At 41.3% G+C, this 21874-nt stretch overlaps 1 protein-coding gene across 2 annotated transcripts in view; it reads right to left on the reverse strand.

The window, feature by feature from the left end:
* Nucleotides 1-7236: 7236 nt before the first annotated feature.
* The window catches only part of elavl4 (ELAV like neuron-specific RNA binding protein 4), a 100794-nt gene continuing 86156 nt past the window's right edge, over nt 7237-21874 (reverse strand). The window contains exons 8-9 of one of the 2 annotated variants that reach the window (XM_050054627.1): nt 14976-15014; nt 7237-11881 (exon numbers count right to left, since the gene is read on the reverse strand). In XM_050054627.1, the coding sequence (XP_049910584.1) occupies nt 11554-11881; nt 14976-15014 (367 nt within the window). In that variant the 3' untranslated portion in view covers nt 7237-11553. The remainder of the gene's footprint in view (nt 11882-14975; nt 15015-21874) is intronic. The other variant, XM_050054628.1, reaches the window with a different exon arrangement.

Here is a 21874-nt window from a genome sequence, read left to right on the forward strand (position 1 = left end):
ATTTACATGTGAATACTTCTTCAGAAGTTCGTCATCACAAGCAAGGCATTGATTGGAAGCTTTGAGGCCCAACTCCTCTCTCATATTGGTTTGCTTAAGTATATTCTGCTTATGGTTCCCACTCTGGTCAGTCATGGCTGAGTACCTCAATATAGCATCACACTGGTGAGTCGTGCGTCGCTGTGATGCCACGATGTACGTCACAACATGGCGACAGATTGTGTGTACAAGAAAATGCTGCCCCTGAGCAAGAACAGTGTGTTCCCATGGTGCTGGAGATATTGCATTGAAATTAAGAGACTTCACAGGGGAGCAGATTGCACTCAGAGCCCTCGGGGACTGAAACTTCCTGAATGGGATCCAGTGCTTTATTAGGCCCTCGTGAGTGTTTCTTGTTCTACAAGGAAGTTGCAGCACTAACGGTGCCTTCACTGGTTGCATAACTCATGCCGAAAAAGCCTGTTAAACTTGAGAGATACAAATCTGCCAGTGCATTTGTTCAACATCTAGACTTTAAGTGACCTCCAGAGTACAAACAATTGATGTTCCCAGTAAAGGAGGCTGGGTTTGTATGGAGGAAGTGCTCTCTTGATCTTGATCGTCACCCACTTCTCTCACTCTGAACTGGTTGTTAGTTGAATGCTAAGGGGTCGTTTGTGGATGATGATATTAGAATTAACAATCAAAAGTGTTCATGAGATATTTTAGAGATGAGATAGGACTGGGAGGTAAGGAAGGCCTGAAAAACAAGAATGCTGTATGACATGTCAGCTTGTAATTATCAGTTCACAAAAACTATTCGTCTCTTTCACGGCAAACAAACAAGACTTGTGACAACCGGCACTTTAAATGTAACGTCACGAAGGAAAGATTAATTGTCATCTGATCAACAACAATGTGAAATGCAAGAGAACCAAAAGCTATGAGATACAAACATAAGTACAGCCAGCAAGAGTCTCTAATTTGGTTAAAGCTAGCTACTGTGACCTTTTAAAAAAGAGACTTACCCACCTTTTTAGAAGAACTTACCAAACTCCTGTCTCACATTCATTGGGGTTTTCTGCAGTGTTTTATAGAGGAAGAGAGCCTATTCTAAAATAGACCTCCTATAACATAATGAAAAAATACACTTCTATGAAAAACATCATTTCTCAGAGTGGAGAGAGGCCAAAAAAAATAGAGTAAAACAGACAGTCGGATTCAAACATGAACAAATGGTCAGGCCATTGTGAACTGTGACAGCTGTAGGTTTGGATGCATCGTTGTAACATGCTAACTTCCGTATGAACTTTCATATAAAGCAAGTTGTGGACTCACTGAGATGAGGTTTTGCAGTAACGACCAAACCATTATCGGAACCCATCAGCTGTATTCAGCGTCTGACTTCCGGCAGACAGCGATACAGCCTCTGGGGGCAGACCCCCGATTTTTTGGCATTCAGGTTTGAGGAGGGGAATTTCCGTTTCCGACTTCCGTTTATATAGTAAGTAAATATGCTGAACCATTGCGATGGATTCAGAGTTTGCAGTGACGCCAATTATGTTCCGCCTCGTTAGTTCACTGCACGGACCGTTTAACCTGGCAACAACTGCAGCCGGCTCAAACGTGATTGGTCAATATCACGCGGACTAAAAAACAGCCTAGCACCGGAAACCGGGGCTCTTCCGCTCTTCTTCCGGAGGCAAGATGCAGGGTTTGTATAGAGACTACGAGGCAAGATCTCCGGGGTTTGTATAGAGACTACGACCAAACAAGCAGTGGAGTTGTACAAGTTATGGAGTGGCGTCTTTTGTGCACTTGCGCCGCTGCCTTGCTGCTACAGAGGAATTTAGGATTACTGGATTTAATTGCTTCATATTTCTATTATCAATCATCAAATTCTGTTCATTAATAGACCCTTTTAGGGCTGACGTCACAATAATGTCAGTTTGTTAGCTGGAGGCAAAACACGACTCGTCACCACAGGGCTGTAGGCTACATAGGAGTCTTAAAATGTCGTCTTGTTGTGTTATTGGGAGCCAGAATAGAAGGAGTCATGGCTCAAAACTTAAATCTCATCACATACCAGCTGCCACTGGCCGTCAACAAAAACAAAGACAACTATGGTTAAATGTGATAAGACTAAAGGACTGGACGGAGGTGATCACAAAAAGTGCTCACATGTGCAGCGCACACTTTACATCAGGTTAGGGAAAAAGTATTTCCTGTTGTAGGGATGAATAACGTTATGTGTATTAAGGTTTATCATGTCCACCTAATCAGACACTGGGGAGGTATTAAGAGAAATAATGGATTTCTCGGTAATGCTAACTTTTTAGCGCATTAGCTAACGTTAGCTTTGATAGCAAAACAAACTGGAGGAAACTGTTCAAGTGTTGTCTTCCTTGTAAGATTGGCATTGTAATCAACCACAAAGCTTCCTGTGACATCATCCATCCACTGAGTGAGAGCATACAGGTCGGCCAGTCTAGTCCCACTGGACAGTGTTTACTTCTTCAAGTAACACTCGTGGTCCTGTAGAATGATTGACCTGACATGGTGTGTTTGTAAATTCAGTCTGACACTCTCCACTAAAATGAGAGCCCTGTTGGTCGAAGAAACGGAGCGTTATATTTCTAAATGAATTAAACAGAAACAGTTAAGTTAATCACACATTCACTCTGCTTGGCGCTCTGCTACTTTTAGTGTGCGGTGCTCTGGACAGCCAAACAGTACATTCAGACAGCGCTCTGAACTTATGACCGGTCCAGTTTGTGCCAGAGTGCGCTCTGTTACTTGGAATGAGTATTTCCTAACGCACAACTCGCATCATCTTCCTCCATTGTCTAAAACAAGTCAACAGAACTTGCTAGCTAGCGCCAACTAATGTCTGTGAAGTCCTCTTTTGTCTCCAGCTAAGCCCCGCCCACCAAATAAAAACTGTTAGTACTCTTTACTAACATTAAAAGGGTCTATATTTCAGACTAGTGATTGTAACACACTTTACGGCCCCACTGATGTGTGTTATTACCATGACAACTAACATCAATTGCCATTTCCTTTTGAACTAGTCAAATGACCACAGCAAACAGCTCAGTGTCCATTCTATTCTCACTCTGTTTCTACGGTGGAGGCGGTGGCGCCCCCACAAATTTGTCATTGGGTGGTCAGAGGGGGCAACTGAAAATCTTTGGGGGCAGCAATTGTATCAGCATGGCCATTGAGTGTAGGCACTATTCATGCAGCAGATACAATATGTTCACTCCACAACAACATTCAGTCATTTAGTAGATAGTGACTCTATAAAATGTGAGAGCAAGGCTTCACTAAGGGCGCTATCATGACGCTATCTCTTACAAAGAGGACGTAAAATAAGAAGGCTTTAAGAGAGAAAACGACTGCAATCTCAATGTCTAAAAGTCTTGAAGTGCAGTAAAAAGATATAACACATTAAAACAAACTTTATAATCAAACAGACAGTCCAATCAGCCTGATCAGCATGTTAATGCCAAAACAGAAAATGAAGTGGACTGCGCACTCATCTGAGAGCGGCTCGGTTAATAAATAACATGAAGTGAAGCTGAGAGTCTTTTGATTAGGCGGTGTGAAATCTCTAAAGTGGACAAAGGGGTGAAGAGAGGTATCCCATTAATGTCAGAGTGTGTACCAAGGAGAGCTAGAGGGCAACAAGAGCTCCCCCACTGCAAAGATTTGACTGCGGAAGATTTGTCAAAGACAAGTAGCTCCTTATGAAATAATATGCTTCCGACTGTGAGGCTCATGCTTGTCATTTGGCAGAACCGCCGTCTACATCACAGCACGGCAGGATGCTGACATTCACACCATGGAGCGAGTGTGATCAGCTCTCACCCAGGCAGATGAAAAGTGGTTTATATAGAAACTGAGAGGCAGCATCATATGGTTGCACCTGGTGACAGAATATGGTGAGAAGTGAGCCATATTAAACCCAACAACTCTCCGTAACGAGAGCACTTTCACTTCCTTTGGAATTTAAATATCTTGTTTGCGTGAGATATTTTTAGTGATTTATTTCTCACGCTGCATTTTGTTTTACCCACGTCTGAGTCACAGTGGAGTAAAACAGACTCCTTCTAAAACAACACCACATTAAAGTTGAAATCAACAGTTGTTTATTGAACTAGCTGTTGCCTTTACACCCCCGAGGAGTCGGTTCAAAGGGGACTTGAAAGCACACGCTGACTCATGTCCTCCCCATCTACTTTCTCCTTGATGAGAGTGGAGGATCATTAAGTGGCTAACAACAGGAGAGGAAAGACAAGAGTGGCTGAACATATCACAGTCTAACAACCATCATCTCCTCCGCAACCGCTGTAATGCTCTCCAGTGTGATTTGGATTATAAAGGCGTGAAGCTGGGCTCACATTACTGGACATTACTGAGTACATTGAGAACACTGTTATTGATGAACAGATGTGGTCTGCAGTGGTGACAAGCCGCATGCAGTGGTATTTCTCTATCCTCTAGGGCCTGATTCTTCGTCCCTTTGCTTCAGGTGCTTTCAGGACTGGCTGGTGAAGTTTGGTATTGTGAAGCAGAGAGATCAGAGATGAGATGAGAAGCACATATTGACCAGAGATATTCCTACATGGCGAGAGCCTGCATTGTGCCACAACGGTCTCGGATACTCCGGTGAAGATCCAGGGGGCAGTGTTATCTCACTGATTCCTCACTCCTGTCCTACAGCAGCACCTTCGAGGGCTGACTGAGATCAGCACTGCGTTTTATGTCTGCAGTGTTACTGCCTCATAGTCGTGACTGTCCCTCAGAAGCTGAAAGGTCACAGTGAACGCAGATTAAATCTGTGATTTACTGTTGCAGTTAATTCTGCTGTACTGTATTACTAATTTGAACTTGCCCCGTGTCAAGAGACGGAGCAAAATACTATGAATGAAACTGTTATTGAAGATCTTTATGATCAATCTGTTGAAATTTTTGGGATTAACTAATAGTTTAATTCAAGCAGTAGATACTTAAATTGGATGAACTGGAACTGACAAATGTTAAGTTTTTTTTTTTTTTATCAACTTTTTTGTTTTGTTTTTGTTTGAACATAAGTAACAAGAACAGTGGTACACAACAATTACCCCCACCCCTCACCCATGGCGGCAACCCAGTCTATATTAATTTGGTCTTAATAGATCAACTGAAGACGAAAATAAATTGATTAAGAGGATAATACTACTACTAATAATAATGATAATGATAATAAATTATATCGTTTTTTCTTGATAAATGACCCAAACAATTTATCTGCTACAGGTTTACGTTTCATTAAAAACACTGAGATGAAGTCTATATGGCTGTTATCAGCATCAGTGTTCTAAGCGTCTTAGGCCCCGTTTATACGACGATTTCAACTGAAAGAACTTTAGTTGCGTTTTGGCCGATCATTTACACAACAGCAGCGTTTTTGGGTGCCTGAAAACGCAACGATTCGAAAACGGGTTCCAGAGTGCAACTTTTTGGAAATGTCAGCGTCTCTGTTGTCATGTAAACTTGCAATATGCAGTTCCTCTGAAAACGGAGACTTTTCGCACATGTGCATTACGGTTCCAGTCACTAGGCAAGCCGACCGTCACAACAACAATGCTGAGCTCTGTTTGTGCTGCTCACCCTGTTGATTTGATGTGAAGTGTAGATCTGTTACTGTAGCAACTCCACCTCGTCGTCCATCCAGACAAAGTTATCTGTGCATGCTTTTGTCATTGTGTCTTCTTTGTTTTGGTTTGTAATCACCGTGTTGTAGAGGAAGGTGCTTCAGCGCAGGCGCATGGCGTCATGCTGTCATGCCGTGGTGTTGCTTTGCAAATTTACACTGCCACCCATTGGCCTGGCGTGCATACCTTTGCAAATTTACACTGCCACCCATTGGCCTGGCGTGCATACTACAGCGTTTCTAGTAGATTTTGTGGCTCCGTGTGAACGGGGATCGTTTCAATAACGTCGTCATATAAACGCAGAAGTTTTTTAAAACGCAAAGGACAGACTTTTCCATTTTTAGAGAAACCGTTGTCATCTAAACAGGGCCTTAGATACAGTTAAGTATGGGCCTGCCACACCTACTATTAGGATGAGAAGGCCTTTATCAAACCATGAATGAAAAATTCTGACAGAAGGGGCTGGTGGATGAGTAAGCCACAGGACTATCACCTACGAGACTGGGCTTCGAGTCCAATTTGAAACCAATATTTATGCCCAATCATATTATTTATCTAAATCTAACCATGCTGTTTGGCACCTAAACCTAAGGAAAGTGAAAGCTAACAAAGTGGTAATAACTGCAGGGCTGATAATGGTTTTCTAAACCTATACCAATAGGTGTATCAGGCTCCTACTGAGCTATATCTATGAGATTTATAAACACAGATAATGGCCATTTAAAGGTCCAGTGTGTAGGATTTAGGGACATCTATTGGCAGAAATGGTATCATATATTCATGCCTATGTTTTCAGTAATTCATAATCAGCTGAAAATAATAATCTTTGTGTTTTCGTTACCTTAAAATGAGCCGCTTATATCTACATATGGAGTGGGTTCTTGCCCAAAGTGTCAACCATGATGTTCTACAATGAACTGACAAATCAAACACTGGCTCTACATAGGACCATTTGAGTTTTCCTGTTGTCACATTGGCTACTGTGGCTCTCACACACGCTTGGCACACGGGAAGTTTCAGTTCTGCATCCTCACCGAATGGTGCCACTAAATCCTACACACTAGACCACTGGTTCCCAACTGGTCTGGCTACGGGGTCCAGATTTCTCCTTAGTCATTAGTTCAAGATCCACATAGTTAAATACATTTAGTACCATACTTGTATTTGGCCGTGTCATTGAGCTAGTTTGCTGTAGTTGTCCGTTAGCCACTCACTCTACAGCAGAAAACAGCACCTCAGAATAAAAGCTCTGTGCCAGAAATTCTCTGTACTTAAAAATAAAGTGTGTTTTTTACAAACTTGACACGTTTGCAAGTCACCTGTGGTCCATTCATAATGGACCCAGTTGGACTTTTGGACCGTAACCCGCCAGTTGGGAACCAATGTACTAGACCTTTAATGGGCTGATAACATCCCCATCAGGTGACAAAGGAGGGGTAGATAAAGAGAAGCAAATAAGAAAAGGAAAATTACTTTTAATTATATCAGGAAGATGTCCCCATTTAGTATGCAGTGTGAAACATCTAAATGTTCCATTTATCACGACAAGAAACATCCAAGCTCTTAACACCTCATTTTATTGTCCCAACATTCAAAAGTACAAATAATTCAAACACAACAGTTTTATGAAAAAGAAAAAACAAACATTTACAGCAAGATTTTTATTTTGTTTCCAGTTTCAGAAATGACCTAAACTAGCAAGGATAACATGAAGTCATTCATCGCAGTAATTGGATTAATAATAAGAATAAGAATACTAAGAATAATAGCAATAATAATCATAATAATCATCATTGATAATTGTTAAGTAATAACATAAGCAGGAGAGAGTAGAGAGAGCCGCGGTCATGGGGCCCTGTGAACATTTTTTCGTCTTTTTTGTCTTTAAAGATTTCGTTTATAGATTTTTCAGATAGTAAACAAACACGTCTCAGGAGGAAAATGAAAACTGACAAGAAGAGCCTAGTTCCTCTGTTCACCTTCCCTCCTCCACTACTGGCTGCGTTGTTCCTACTGGCAGGCTGCCACTATAAGGCGCTACAGGGGATGGTGTGAGCCATAGGGGTTGGGCATAGAGCGAGGTGACGCAGCCCCATGTTTCAAACACCCTGACATGCACACACTTTCACACACACAAACGCACACACACATTCTGAGCAACCGCACGTGCTATCTCTGTCACACGCGCGCGCACATGCACTCAGGGAGACACACACATATACGTCTGTATATATGTGCACTAAAGAGACCCAGATGCACACTCACACACGTAATCCACAAACACTTAACATATGTATATACTGTACATACGCACGTTTGGATGTACTCCACGCTAACAAACATATGAGGACAAACGCACAACACGCACACAATTACAGAAAGGAACATGCATACGAACATGCACACACGCGCGCGCACACACACGTGCACACAGGGTCTAGGCGGAACACAGGCACGCATCGTAAGAGTTCAAAAGTCATACAGTGTAGGAAATTAGTTCACACATCAGAACAACATTCTACTGGGGTCGTTGCATAATTCAAGCTCCCGACGGCGGCGGGGAGCATGAAGGGGTCTGGTTGGTTGGTGTGTGGGTTGGTTGGTTTGTTGCCGTTATGACGTTAGAAAACTATGTGATTGGATGGCGCAGTTGATGATGACTGGATATAAATGACGATATAGGATGACCCGGCCTGTCAGATGACTGAGGTGTGAGAGAGAAGGATGGAGTTATGCGAGCATGCGTCTGAGTGTTTGAAATGCTCTCCACACACCTCCTTCATGTTTTCAAGTCTTAACAACAAACAAAAAAATCCAATTCCGTATATTTATACTTCTGGAACCATTCCCTTACCTTTCACCTTTCAAAATATATAATATATATCATATTAGAGTATATAAAATATAGAATCGGTACAATCCCTTTTCATGCCTCCAGAGTACTTCTTAAGTATAGCAACAACTGCTGTAAATAACAGTTGGTGTGCAATGGTAACAATTTCTCATTTTTAAAGATTTGTTGGTATGTCATTTGAAAACATGATGAATCTTTTTAAAAATAAGTCTTGACTCTTAAGTGATTTTGACCGATTTAGTCCAGTGCAATGAATGACCCTCAAACAACAATGGGCATTTGCTCCTTTTAAAATGTATCTGCCCAAGCCTCCAAGAGCTGAATGTTATATAAAATGTCTCACTGAAAACTGAAAACTATGCTTTCAGACCCACATTTTTGCATAAGGTTTCATCACAAAGCGGTAGTAAGTGGAGGGAGGGTGTGGACGGAGTGGCTTTTTAGAACTACACAAACTTATCACAGGTTATATTGAACCAGAACGACTGTTTATAACATTCTATTAAGACTAAACTTTATTGAAAAAGATCTAAAGATTTCATTTTAACAAGACAAGAAAAAAGCAATAGCAAATTTAACTATTAACTAGGTTATGCATAGCGAGTAACTGTTTCTAGTAATAAGGGAAGAGCGTCCCCCAACCCTCCAGACATTTTTTTCAGTTTTCTTGACTTTTAGATTTTTTTATATTGTAATTTTGATATATTGGTACAAAGCACAAACGTACTAAAAGTTCTCTCAGTGCAGTGGACTACTGGAAGAGCCTCTCCACTAGTCGCTTTGTTCCCTTTTGCTCAGAAACGCCCCCTCCCTGTACCAGAATCACGCAAATACACAGACAATGAAACAAATAAATACATAAATACACAGATAAATTAATCAATTAATAAATATATAATAAATACAAATAAATAGAAAAATAAATAGTTTAAAAAATAGAGAAGTAAATCAACTGATAAACAAATACAGTTATATTCTAAGCTTTTGTTCGGTTTCTTTTGCCGCGGTAGCTAACTTAAAGTTAATCCAAATCTTTTTTTTTTCTCCACAAGCAACATGACAACAATTGAACAGTTTCCTCACAAGTTTTTCTAAGTAACTGAACCACCACTTCATAATAAGTTGTCATATGAAAAAGACAAGCTCAAACAAAAGAACAGTGACAACTCATATAGTACAGTAGATATTGTAAAACAAATGTAGACTATATATGTATATATATATCATCTATTTGTACACAGCAAATAAAGACACAGTTGTCATAGATCCTTTTTAAGGAAACAAATATCTAGACTAACGGAACTAGCTAATCATCATTTAGTTTTGACAAACGTTTCACGCTCAGCAAGTAACCTAAAAGTCAGCAAGCCAAACAAAAAAGATACAAAATAAAGATTTGTTCAGTGATTCTTACAAGGCCCAAATTTCATTTATCTGGTTGTTCAGCAAAGAAATAGTCTCACCAGATTTTTTGGGCCAACAATAAACAAATATTAAACAAAGAACAGCAGCTCAATTCAATGCCAACATCGAAGTATTTTTTTTCTTTAAACAACACATAGAACAACAAACTTGGATATTTAAGATATGTGAATAATGTAGTATAGCACCTACTGTTGATCGCTAAAAGGAAGTTCTTTTCAAATGTAAGTTCACAAACGCAGAGCGAAGAAAATGATATAGATAATGTATAGTATGCTCTCTAAATGGATAGATGTGTATATATCTATTTACTGATATCCCATATTGACTGATGACAAAAACAGGAAAACAAGTGGACAAAGGGTCTTCTTGCTTTGGGCTCTGGACTATAAGGATGGTTAGGCCTTGGAAAGACCCCTCTCCCTTCCCTTTTGGGTATCGCTGTTGAATAATTACGCACTAGTACATATGTGAAAAATTACCAAAATCACCTGCCTCAGTTTGCATCCCTTCCATCTACAAAACCTGCCAACTTGGAGTCCCCAAAAAACAAACAACCTTTGATCCTATAAAGTACCACGGCAGAACGACAAGACAAGGTGGTGCCCCCTCCCTCCCGCCCCGGCCCCCCCTAGTTAGCCAGTCAAAATATTTTTCTCTTTTTTCAAATCCAGATTCTTGTAAAAATTCTTCAATAATTATTATTTTAATTATCATTTATAAAAATAGATCTTCTTTCTCTTTATTTTTATCTTTTTCTAAACGCATTTTTTTCAAGCAAAGAGATCTTCTCTTTGGCAACAGTGTTATTTTTTTTTTTTCTTAAATTACTGAACGTGTCATCAGGAAAGCTAACCCATCCCCTCCCTCGCCCCATCTCCCTGAACCCCTGTGAGGAAAGACATTATGTTTTGTTTGCGATACAAAACAAAAACAATGTTAGAAATTCTTTTTTTTTTTTTTTGTCTACATCAGAGTTACTGGGACTGTGGAATCCCATCTATAATCGATAAGGGGAAGTTTTTGATACACACTAAAAATGAATGAATGGTTCACCAATTTAAAAAAGAGCCCCCTCCCTTTCACCGACAGGGAGGTATATATAATACTAACGACAGTGGATCCGGATTTACAAAAGAAAAACAAATCCTGAATCAAGACAGAGAAAAGGTTTCAATCTAAAAAGGACATTCTCTTCTCTGAAATAAGGGGATACAGGGATTTGCTACTGTTTACACAGAAGAGAAAAATCATTTTAACAACCACAACAAACAGAAAGAATATACAACAAAGAGAAGCCTGCATTATCACAGGAGCTTCCAAAACTCATGAACATTTTCATCATTTCATTTTTGTAATACTTAGGCAACATTGGCTTATAGGTCCAAAGTTATAATATAAGCCATTTCTAGTTCAATTTGTTTGATGGTTTGTCGGTTGCTTTGTGTTCCGGTTGGAGTTTGCTGTGTTGGATGGCTGTAGTAGGGTGGTAGTGGTAGTGACTGAAGGGGCTAAGGGACGGGTGGAGGTGGGGGGAAAGGTTGGGGGCAATTTGGGAGCAGACAAAGTCGCGGGGCAACTGCTTCTACCTGTCAAAGTTCAGGACTTGTGTGTCTTGTTAGTCTTGAAGGAGACTTGCAAGACGCGGTCGCCCAACCTGTAGCCGTTGAGACTGGCGATGGCCATGGCCGCCTCGTCGTAATTCGTCATGGTGACGAAGCCGAAGCCTTTGCACTTGTTGGTGTTGAAGTCACGGATCACCTTGACATTGTTGACCGCACCGAAGGGCCCAAACAGCTGCCAGAGCACGCTCTCATCCGAATCTGGGGACAGGTTGTACACGAAGATGCACCACCCGGTGCCCGTGTGCCCGGGGATGTTCATGCCGACCAGGCTGGTCATGCTGTCAATGGTGATGGGGGAGAACCTGAGAGGAGAAGGAGAGCAGAAGGAAAGGGAAAGAGAGAAGAGCAAGTTTTAATTGAGCAGGTTGAGGCATACAGTGGAACTCAATGTCTGCATCTACTGAACATGAAATGGCCATAAACCGGTGGAAAAGCTGTCTCCATCTTGTTTTTTGAGGGCCAGATTTGAAAACAGAATCCTTCCATAACTAAAAGCTTGCCATGACGCTCACCTGAATGAGTCACTACTGTCGAAAGCCATATTATATTATGCTAAAACTGCATCTGTTAAAGGTTTACAGTCAACTGAACGAACCAAAAAACTGATCTCCAAGCCAAATACATAACGTCAGATAAATTAGGACGCATATGCCTGGATGTTTATTATACGTGCATGTATAACTGCATGAGTTTGTATGTGTGTCTACATAGTTAATACTAAATGAGCTCCTCAATTCTGAGAGGCCTCCTGTCAGGAATGACGACAGCGCTGCATGCTGAGCTGTATCTCTGCTGAAGGAGACGCAGACGAAAGTTCTCGCTTTGTGTCCTTGAGTGGCTCCTTTAGGAGCTAAATTGCAGGAAGTTGTTGAATTAAACCGTTGCTAGAAATCCATCAAAGATCATGCACCAGCCTGCTAAATCTGTTCTCATTCGCCTCATAATCTTCTCCTTTTTCTTGTGATGCAAGAGATTTGAATCCTCAGTTGACTTCACTTAATTGCCTTTCCGCTCAAAGGAAAGGGAAAGGAGGAAAAAAAAATTCCCCACTTTTAAATAAAAGGTAAATGAGATAAAAAGGTTCATTTCTTATGCCACCTCTCTTCAAGAAACGACTATAGGCATTATTGGGTGTGCTTTAATTGAGATTTCCGCTTTGCTGCAGCTGTCTCAGAGAAGGCTGCTTTCTTAAGGAAAGGGAGGGAGGGAAGAGGGAGCAAACTAAATGGAAAATGGAAGCACTTTACAGCCCAGTGGCATTAAGGTACAAAGTGTATTCCTCCCACTCCTCCCGCAGTCTGCAGGGTGTTCTGTTCTGTTCTATTCCAGAGCTCGTGGCACTGATCGATAGCACTGCTTGCTGCTCAGGGCCCCCACCCCTCTCTCTCTCCAGCGACTATATATGGCCAGCAATCACTACGACCTTCCTGCATGACTTTGGTCATGCAGAGTTTGCTCCTGGCCATTGTGGTTGCTGCGGACGCTAATACAAGCACCCAGGGTGGTTAGCTTATTGACAGTAAGGGCTTTCTGCACTTACTAAACAGCTAATAATACTAATTATATTAGTATATATCTTTCTTTATGATTAAGACAAAATTAAATAGATTATAGTACCATAAATCTATATGACTGACATACGAGGGGATTTATATATTCACCATAGAAGTACTGCATCAGCAATCTGCATTATAAAAGGTTCCAAATCCTTTGTCTCACATATCTCTACATGGCCTCAATGTCTCGTTAATATTTTCTCCAGCATCAAGCAGGTGGAATCTTAACTGGCTTCATCACGTCGAGGCCTTGTCTGACATGCTCGGCTGCGTTCAGGCCTCTCCTGCTGGGCTCGAAAAAACTTGGTGGTGATTTATATGCAAAAGCTGGAGTATGTGAGGAGGTTTGTGAGAGTGTGACGGCTTGGAGGCTAGCTAACACTGCCACTGCAAGGATGTGGAGATGAGTGTGCCTGCATGTACATGTGTGTCTGTGTGTGCATGTGTGTAAACGTGCATGCGAGCGTACCCAACAGAGCGGGACCAAACACTAACCAATGTTACAGACGAGACCAGGGGTTGCATAGCAACAGTGTAGCTGACCAGATATCTATTCTGTCCTTTCTAAAGCCAACCATCTCCAGCTCTTAACACCTTTCTTCTCTTTCCTTTCAAATAATAACCTCAGATCACTGGAAAGCACTTCTGACTGGATGGCGTGCTTTGCAATCACGGCGGCTGAATCGGACACTATTTTCACTTTCAGAAAATTATGTAAAGACTCAGAGCGAGGCCACAGTGCTTACTGGGAATGGACGGCACTAAGGGTTAAACCTGGGAATACCACACTGCCTCACTATCGGTCTGTAACTAGATTCTGAATTCCTGTATTTGGCAAAATTAGAGCTTTTCAGGGGAACTTGCTAAGGGAACATTTCTTGCGTGCTACAGTGAAACTTCATCTCTGTTTGAGTTGCTAAGCTGACTTCAGATGGTGTCCCCTGTGCTTGCAACATGCAAGATGCCACCGTCAGCACATGAAACATCTATCACCACAGTGGCTGCTGCTCTGGGTTATGTAAGACCCATGGTAGCGAGAAAAGCAAAATGAAACATGGAGGCGAAAAGGAAGGAATTCGAGCAGAGCAGTGCCGAGCAAAGCTGGAGCTGTCTGCAGTGAAACAGCATTTCCTGTTTCCAGCAGGGATCCAGGTTCATCCAGCCTCATCCCGTGTCCTCGCTGAACACTACCTCATCTCAGCTAGTGCTGCCAAGAAATTAGGGCAATATATAATTTTGTCATGGCTTCCACTGCACAGATGTACATTTACATAAAGGATTGTGTATTTAGTTAAAAGTAGGTTTTATTCTGATGATGATGTGGGGAAATATCAATATGAAGGAAGTGACTGATTCAAATTTTGCTCCTAAAGAGTTGTTCCCAAGCTATAGCTGTAGAGTGACAAGGCAGGAGAACCTGAATCCGGTAGAAAAAAACACACACCTAGAAATTAGGAGTTTTACACCAGAGAACAAAATCCATTCAGTACACAGAAACAACCCAAAACAATCCAAACAACACCAGCACTTGTCATAATCAAAACAAAGCAAATTCATCACCACTGAAAACAAAGACTGATTGTTTTCTGATTTTTTTTTTTTTTTTACACCTTAGGTGGTTGGTAGGGTTTGAAAACCAACTCAAGCTTACGTGGGAAAAAAACAAACAAACAAATCAAAGAACCAAAAATGCAGTTGACCTTGAACAAATTGTCAAACCCAAAGTGACTGCAAAAATACAAGGAAACATAAACTAAAGGAAAAAAGGAACTGAAAAAAGGATATTGAAAAATCATTGAGTCAACATGGACATCTGGCATTGGGTGAAGTTTTTAATTACCTCTTTACGCCATAGGCCATATTAAGCAAATTGTCCAGCCTGTAAAGAGAAGGAGGGTTCTGGGGTTAATGGTGGGCAGATGGTCGACTCACTCAATGGAACTAATGTTAAGTCCCTGTAGGAACTGCATGGTCCTCCTCACTCAAGAACAAACAAACCCATCTATAGTTGGCCCATTACACTGAGGAGCCCCACCAGAAAATGCTATCATCGGTTAATGAAGCTACAGTACCATCAGTATGGTCGGCACTTGCTCGGTTGGCCACTGCGCCACTTCATGGGCTTCAGCACAGCCCTGCGCTAGCTAATGCCAGAGCAGAGTCTTACCGGCACATTACTGTAGGTGTGACTCTTATTGTTGTACAACACTACAGTAGTGGACTGGTCACAGTTCAGTATTACAGTCACATACAGAGCACTAGTGGCAGCAGGGCGTGAGCATAGCATGGCACACGGCTATACTAGGATGCTAGGCTAGCCATAGTGCTACGCAATGGCAAATCACTGGCTTGTTTTACGTGCAGGAAATTGCATGTGGGTATCCATACAATTTATGCCGCCACATTGATGGTTTTATTAGAAGATGGAAGTTTATAAAATTTTCTTTTCACAAACTATGGTGCTTAATTTGTGTTAACTCAATTGAGAGAACACCTGAGATGACAGGAAATGATCCAGAGTTCTGTCAGTGTAATGGTTTGGCATCTGAATGATGGTGAGCGAGAGAGGTGATGATGATCAGTATGCTTTCTATGAGGTGGACCAACAACAACACAACTGAACATTAAACTAGCCATGAAATTGGGAATGTTTGTCTCTGTGGTCGGGGTCAACCTGTTAAGTGCTAACAGGTCAGGTGGAATGGCGGAGTGTTAGTCACAGGGTGTCTGAAAAGGTTAGTTTTTGGGAAATGTTCTGGTTTCATAATAATTTCAGCCCCGTAAGCGACAGTCGCTGAAGTCAGCCAGGGTTTAGTATGTGAGCAAGTGTGTGTGTGTGTGTGTGTGTGTGTGTGTGTGTGTGGTTTGAGAACCCAGTGGGCTGTGTGTATGTGTGTGTGTCTGTTTGTGAGCAGGACTTCAGAAACCTGTGGGCTGTATGAAATGTTGGCCCTCTTGGATGGATGCAGTCTGCTTGGTGACTCAATGACCTTCATTCCTCACTTGGGTCCGGCCTGTCTCATGTCTTATTAACTCCTCTGGCCTAATGGACAGGGGCCACGGCTTATTGAGCAACAGCTGGCCAGTGACGCCTCGTTCCTCTTGAAAACACTACAAACTCTCTGACTTTGACTCGACTAGCTGGGTTGTTTCTCCTTGTCTTTTTCAGTCAACAAGCATTTGCTATCTTGCACCACAACTGCTGCACGGCATTAAAATCATGTTGAAAATTTGATGGCTTTCACCACGATATAATCCAGGTAACTACAGTTACACCATTTAAAAGCTGCATTATTATTATCTCACTTGATGTATACACAACTTCATTATTATTTGATTGCAATTAAGAAAGCAATTAGGTTTTGAAGGCTTTTATTAAATAACTTGTGTAATAATAATCACAATACTATTTACCTTGATCATTTTAAATTGAATTTACATTGCATGTTAGAGATAACAGATCAGTAGTCTTCTAATCGGGAACAATTAAACACCAGGTTGCCGAGTAATTGTAGTTAAGCACCTTATAAATTAGAAATCCTGCAGAACTCTGAGTACTGAGGATCAGGGCTGAAGAGCACTGTAATAACCTGTGTTTTAAAATATTACTTTTATATTGGCTCACAAAGAGCTCACATTGATGCTTGTAAAACTTAAATGTTTAAATTGACTAAATAAAATCATATCATGATAAGTATTTGCAATGGATTCCCCACGTTAACGTCAGCTGAGTTAATTTACATAATATTTTTACATTTAACATGAACCTTTTGAGTACATTGTAGGCCTGCTTATTATCTGGGTTCAAAGTACACTGCGCTGCACTTTTCTTTGTTAAGGCCCTGAAACACCAAGCCAATGGTTGGCCGTCGGTTAGTCTGTCACCCTAGTTTTTGTGGTGTGTTCCACACCGTTGGCAGTAATGGACCCCTGTGGCCTGTTTTTTGGTTGCCTTTCGGTTTCGAAGCCCGTTGGTGAATGAAATCACCTTGATTGGCAGTTCAACTCGGTGCTTGAGAAGAGAAATGGAAGTGAGGCAAGTAAACAAACAGCTAAAGTCAAGAGGGTGCGAGATATAAACAAACTTGTTATATGAGGTAGCAATATTTTTTTTTATTCATTGTTTGTTTGTTTGCTAGGGCATGGTAAATACTATTTATCCTTTCAACATCAGGCTGTGTTGTTAATGTGCCAACTGGCTAACTAGCATCCTGAATCCATCCTGTCGTGAGGCAACGCTACAGTCGGCCTTTGTCACCACTAGTTCTTTGCTTCCAAGCACTGTCGCAAAGGCACCTGGATCTGGAGCCTTGCAACTGGGCTATGTTGCTTTTGGCACTTAGAGCTCCAACAGTTACTTCGGTTGTTCCATGTCCACCCTTTCCACTACTGGAGATAGTATATGCAAAGAACTTGGACTGATATTGTTGGTAGCTGGGGATAGCTACCGATAGTGAAAACAAAAGCGCTATCCTCGTCTTGTTTTGGTTGCACATTGGTAACAAACTTTCTTTGTGTCGTAAACTGAGCCTTCATTTTTCCAGGAAATCATACCCGGTGGTAGACCGCACGTAGTGAAAATGAGGCTTATAGGGACCCAATCTAAACGTTAATGGTGTCATTATTCTATAGCCATTACATTGAGCAATCAACACTTTAACATTACCAAATACTACGAGAGCAGCCCTAAAACAAAGGAAAAAAAATGGAGAAGGATATACGGAATCATTAAAGCAGTAATTAGCCCATTACGTGGGAAGGGAACAAGCAGGCTGCTTTGTGGGTAAATGAGTCAATTGGAGAGGATGCTCAGAGGAGAGGCGCTCCAGGCCCGGGAGCACGAAGACATCTGCTGGCCGCCGGGCCGTTGGGCCACAACAAAACAACCTGCTGCTATCTTTTTCTCTCTCTCTCCCTCTCTTTCTCCCTCTCTCCCTCTCGCACATGTACGAACGCACATTGATGCACGCTCACCACGCAAACACTCTGCCAGCTTTTCACACTGCCTCTCCAAGCTCGATATAAACAATAGGGCTTTTGTGCTTTCTCTCAATGCATGTTAATGGAGGAATGGGTGTTTTTGTCTTCTCTTTTTTGAAACAAAAATCTGTTCAATTAAAATTGGCTCCTGCCCTGGATATAATAAGGCTAATTCGCTAATTAGTACCATTAGTTAACGACAGAGGATCGGAAACGAGCCGGGATCTAGGGCTCGGTGTATTGTGCTTGAATCGGTTATGTTTGCTGTCTTGGAGAGAGACCATACAAGCACGTTATACATTAACAGGCCCACGTGATTTAGTCACACAGGATAGATGCAATTATGCATTATTTAACTTGGGTCTTACCTATAAGCAGCAGCACAAACTTGTTAAGTATGTAAACAAGTAAGGACAACAGAACAAGCAGGAGTATAATTTTACAGTCTGTGATGGATTTTATTTCCTAATTTACATTTCATTTAGTTTCAGGCATACATCAGTAGATAATTTTTGCTTCATTATTTTAAATGTATTATTATTTTTTGGCTTTGAAACATACTGATATATCTTACTTTAGATTTAATTTTCTCTCTTCAAGGGATAAACAGAACAAACAACAGCTCAGGTTTGACTGAATATACTGTGTTGTATTTGGAAGAAAAACGTCCTTTTGCACTGTCCTAAAAAGATTTGGTTAAAGAAAAAAAAGGGAAACTGTGCACATCGAGCACATTTCTAACTTCTAAAGTGTTGAGGTTTTAGTGGAGGGGCTCGGGAGCAGAGAGCAGGAGCACAGAGACACAGTGAGGAAGTGTCCTGTGGTTGTGAGTTGTGATGAGAAGCGACAGCTCTCCTGTGGAGCCTGTAAATTGGCTTGGCGTATCACAGACACACAGCCACGCTACATCGCTCAGGTGTCACACCAGGGAAGCCGCTCCAGAAGAAAAATACCTTCCAAGCTCTGACTTTGATAGAGAGTAAACAGCACGACCGGCTTAGTGTTATTGAAAGAGAGAGGAAATTGTATAAGCACATATTCTCTCTCCAATTCTGAAACCTTCTGACTGGATCGGATGATAGAGCGTAATATCATACCATCACCTGTTTGTCTTGTTTTGTGTGTTGTTGAGGTGAAAGGTAATGTGACCTCAAGGAGAAAGCCCATCTGTAGGTTGTAGGTGTCATATGTAATTTAAAAAAAAGGCTTGTTTGTGTCGTTAGTGAGTGACAGGAAATGACCAGGTAGGATGCCATATATACAGTATGTCAGCCAGATACTGTATATGATGTTAAGTGATAGCTTGTAGAGATTATAGACCTGGGCAAAACACTTTTTTAGCAATGAAAACAGCTTTAGGTACTTATATGCACTCAATTTAATTAAGTTAAAAAGGTTAAAACCCAAATCCTTAAATTAATTTTGTCATCGTTTGTTTTAATTTGCCCTTTGTGCATCGGATTTAGTCTCTCTTATGTAACTCCAAATGCTAATGCAGGGTCTTGTGGCGTATTTAATGCAGTAGACTATGTATATTTATATTGGCAATGTGTTTCAATTGATTCAAACTACAAAAAATGTTCTAAAACAACAAGGTTCATTTTATCACTGTGACCGTGTCATGCAAAATTGGAGCTTTACAGTCAGACAGACAATTACTCTTTTGTTTGATAAACATTTACAACATTTTTTCTACAGCTACATGACTTTGCCCAGGCCTCAGAGGGAATATTCTGGGAAGTGTTGACACGATGGCAGCATGATGAAATGAGGGGAAATACGTAGTTGTGAACGACAGAACCCCACAGTCTCTTATGAACAGTTCCTCTCTGATCTGGGTGGACCCACACAGAGCGCTCACAGGGCCTGATTTATTGACACCTGCACCAGGTGCACAGCGCACACCTGTTGTTCAAAAGGGGGACATGTTTTCTGAAATAAATGTTCACAGGAGAAAAAGTTGCATCACCGTTGATACACACACGTCGCTATGACTCATGCCCTCTATGTGTGGGTGTTAACATCCCCTGTTCGAACACTGTAAATTGCATTTGGTGCAAATGTTTTCCAAATCAGGCCTGTTGTTTAGAACAGACGTGTTTCCTTGATTAAACTCATTTATTGTTGCATCAACCAAGAAAAATCGGTATTGAGTTTTAAACTGATGACATAAAATATATTCACATATGAAATAGCAATCCTGTTTGTCATTTAATGACACCAAATACACTGGTGGTGCAGAACCTAAATTGTTCAAATGTTACTCACACCATCAGTCATACCACAGTAGATGACATGCTTGCATCAGATCATCAGTTCAGTTCATGATATTATACATAACCTATGACTGTTTGTAAAGTTTGCTGATGAATACACACATATAACTTACTTTCCATTATTCCTCCTGTCATTAGTCTTGAACACTTGGCCCTGGAGATTCCCAACCTTTTGGGCAGATGGTCCTACTGACCCCATTTTTTTTATCTTGTGCCTAAACCACTTTGTGTTTCATTCTGTTTCATCATTACAGCTTTGGAACAGAGCTGGGAAGTAGGAGGATCTGCTGGTGTGTGCATGTTATGGACATTAGTTTTAAGTATTTTAACTGTGTTTCTGAGAAAACATGTTTTGTCACTTAAATATGACAATGTCCATGAGCTTCAGTCGCTGCTGATATGGAGAAGAGGCCAATCAGGGGCATGAATCAGAGTCATGGCAAGTTCAAACGCTTCCTTGTTGCAGTTTTGAATGAGACGGCACCGTGGTCGCCAAATGGTTACAACTGTTCCAAAATTTACCAAGAGTTCTCTCAACAGTGTCATCTTAAGCTATGCTTTGCCATTGTTCTGTCCAGCTCTGTGAACATTTCTTACCAAAATGCATTGTGGAAACCAGGGGTGCCCTTGATAAGTCCCTCCAGGATGCTGTGATTGCAACAGTTAACACAAATACAGCCAATCCCTGTGCATTCTGCGTGACCTTTCAATTTTGTCCAATCACTGCAATTTTACCGCAAATTTGATTATTTGAAAGGAGTAAAATCTCATTGCACTGCAGAGCTGCATATAGCGCATTAACTTGCTCAGCCCCTACTTGCCCCTCTTGTCTCAGAGGTGTGAGTTACACACACGGTGACAGTGCTAAATGTTACCCAACGGTTTAACGACAGAGTCGAGCCATTTTGGTGTCAGTGTGAGACTGTTGGGACTATATAACAGCTCAGTGTTGGATATTAGCTGCTGCTGCTGTGTTCGCTCGAGCGAACTGGGCAGGAAGAGCAAGAGGAGAGCTACATGGCAGCAACAGCTGATCATTGGCCACCCCCCCCACCATCACAACTAGTTTCTAATTTTATAGAAAACACTGAATGCTTATAATAATAGGCTCCTAAAACAAGACAGCATTGCAAATATTTGTACTTTTCACTTGCCCCCTCATTTTTTTTTTAAATAACACCCTAAACATCCCAACATGCTATGCAATTTTTTTTTTTAGAAAAGCTGGCATCAAATCAGATATCCTCCCACTTTGCCTCTCTGTGTCAAAGTCAAACTGTTCATATTGGTTGTCAAGCAGGGCTGCTTCAAAGTTACTGATCAGAGGAGTCACTTTATTTAGGAATATTAGTGGGGTCATCAAATGAATATCAGACCAGTTCAGTGCCCAAGGTTGGGAAACTCTGCATTAACTACGCATCTTTATAAAAATCTCCAACACAACCCGAACCCTTTCCCACACTATCCTGTCTCCTCTCTGCCC

Source organism: Epinephelus moara, chromosome 10 (assembly GCF_006386435.1).
Source record: "Epinephelus moara isolate mb chromosome 10, YSFRI_EMoa_1.0, whole genome shotgun sequence".
NCBI classification, from domain to species: Eukaryota; Metazoa; Chordata; class Actinopteri; order Perciformes; family Serranidae; genus Epinephelus; species Epinephelus moara.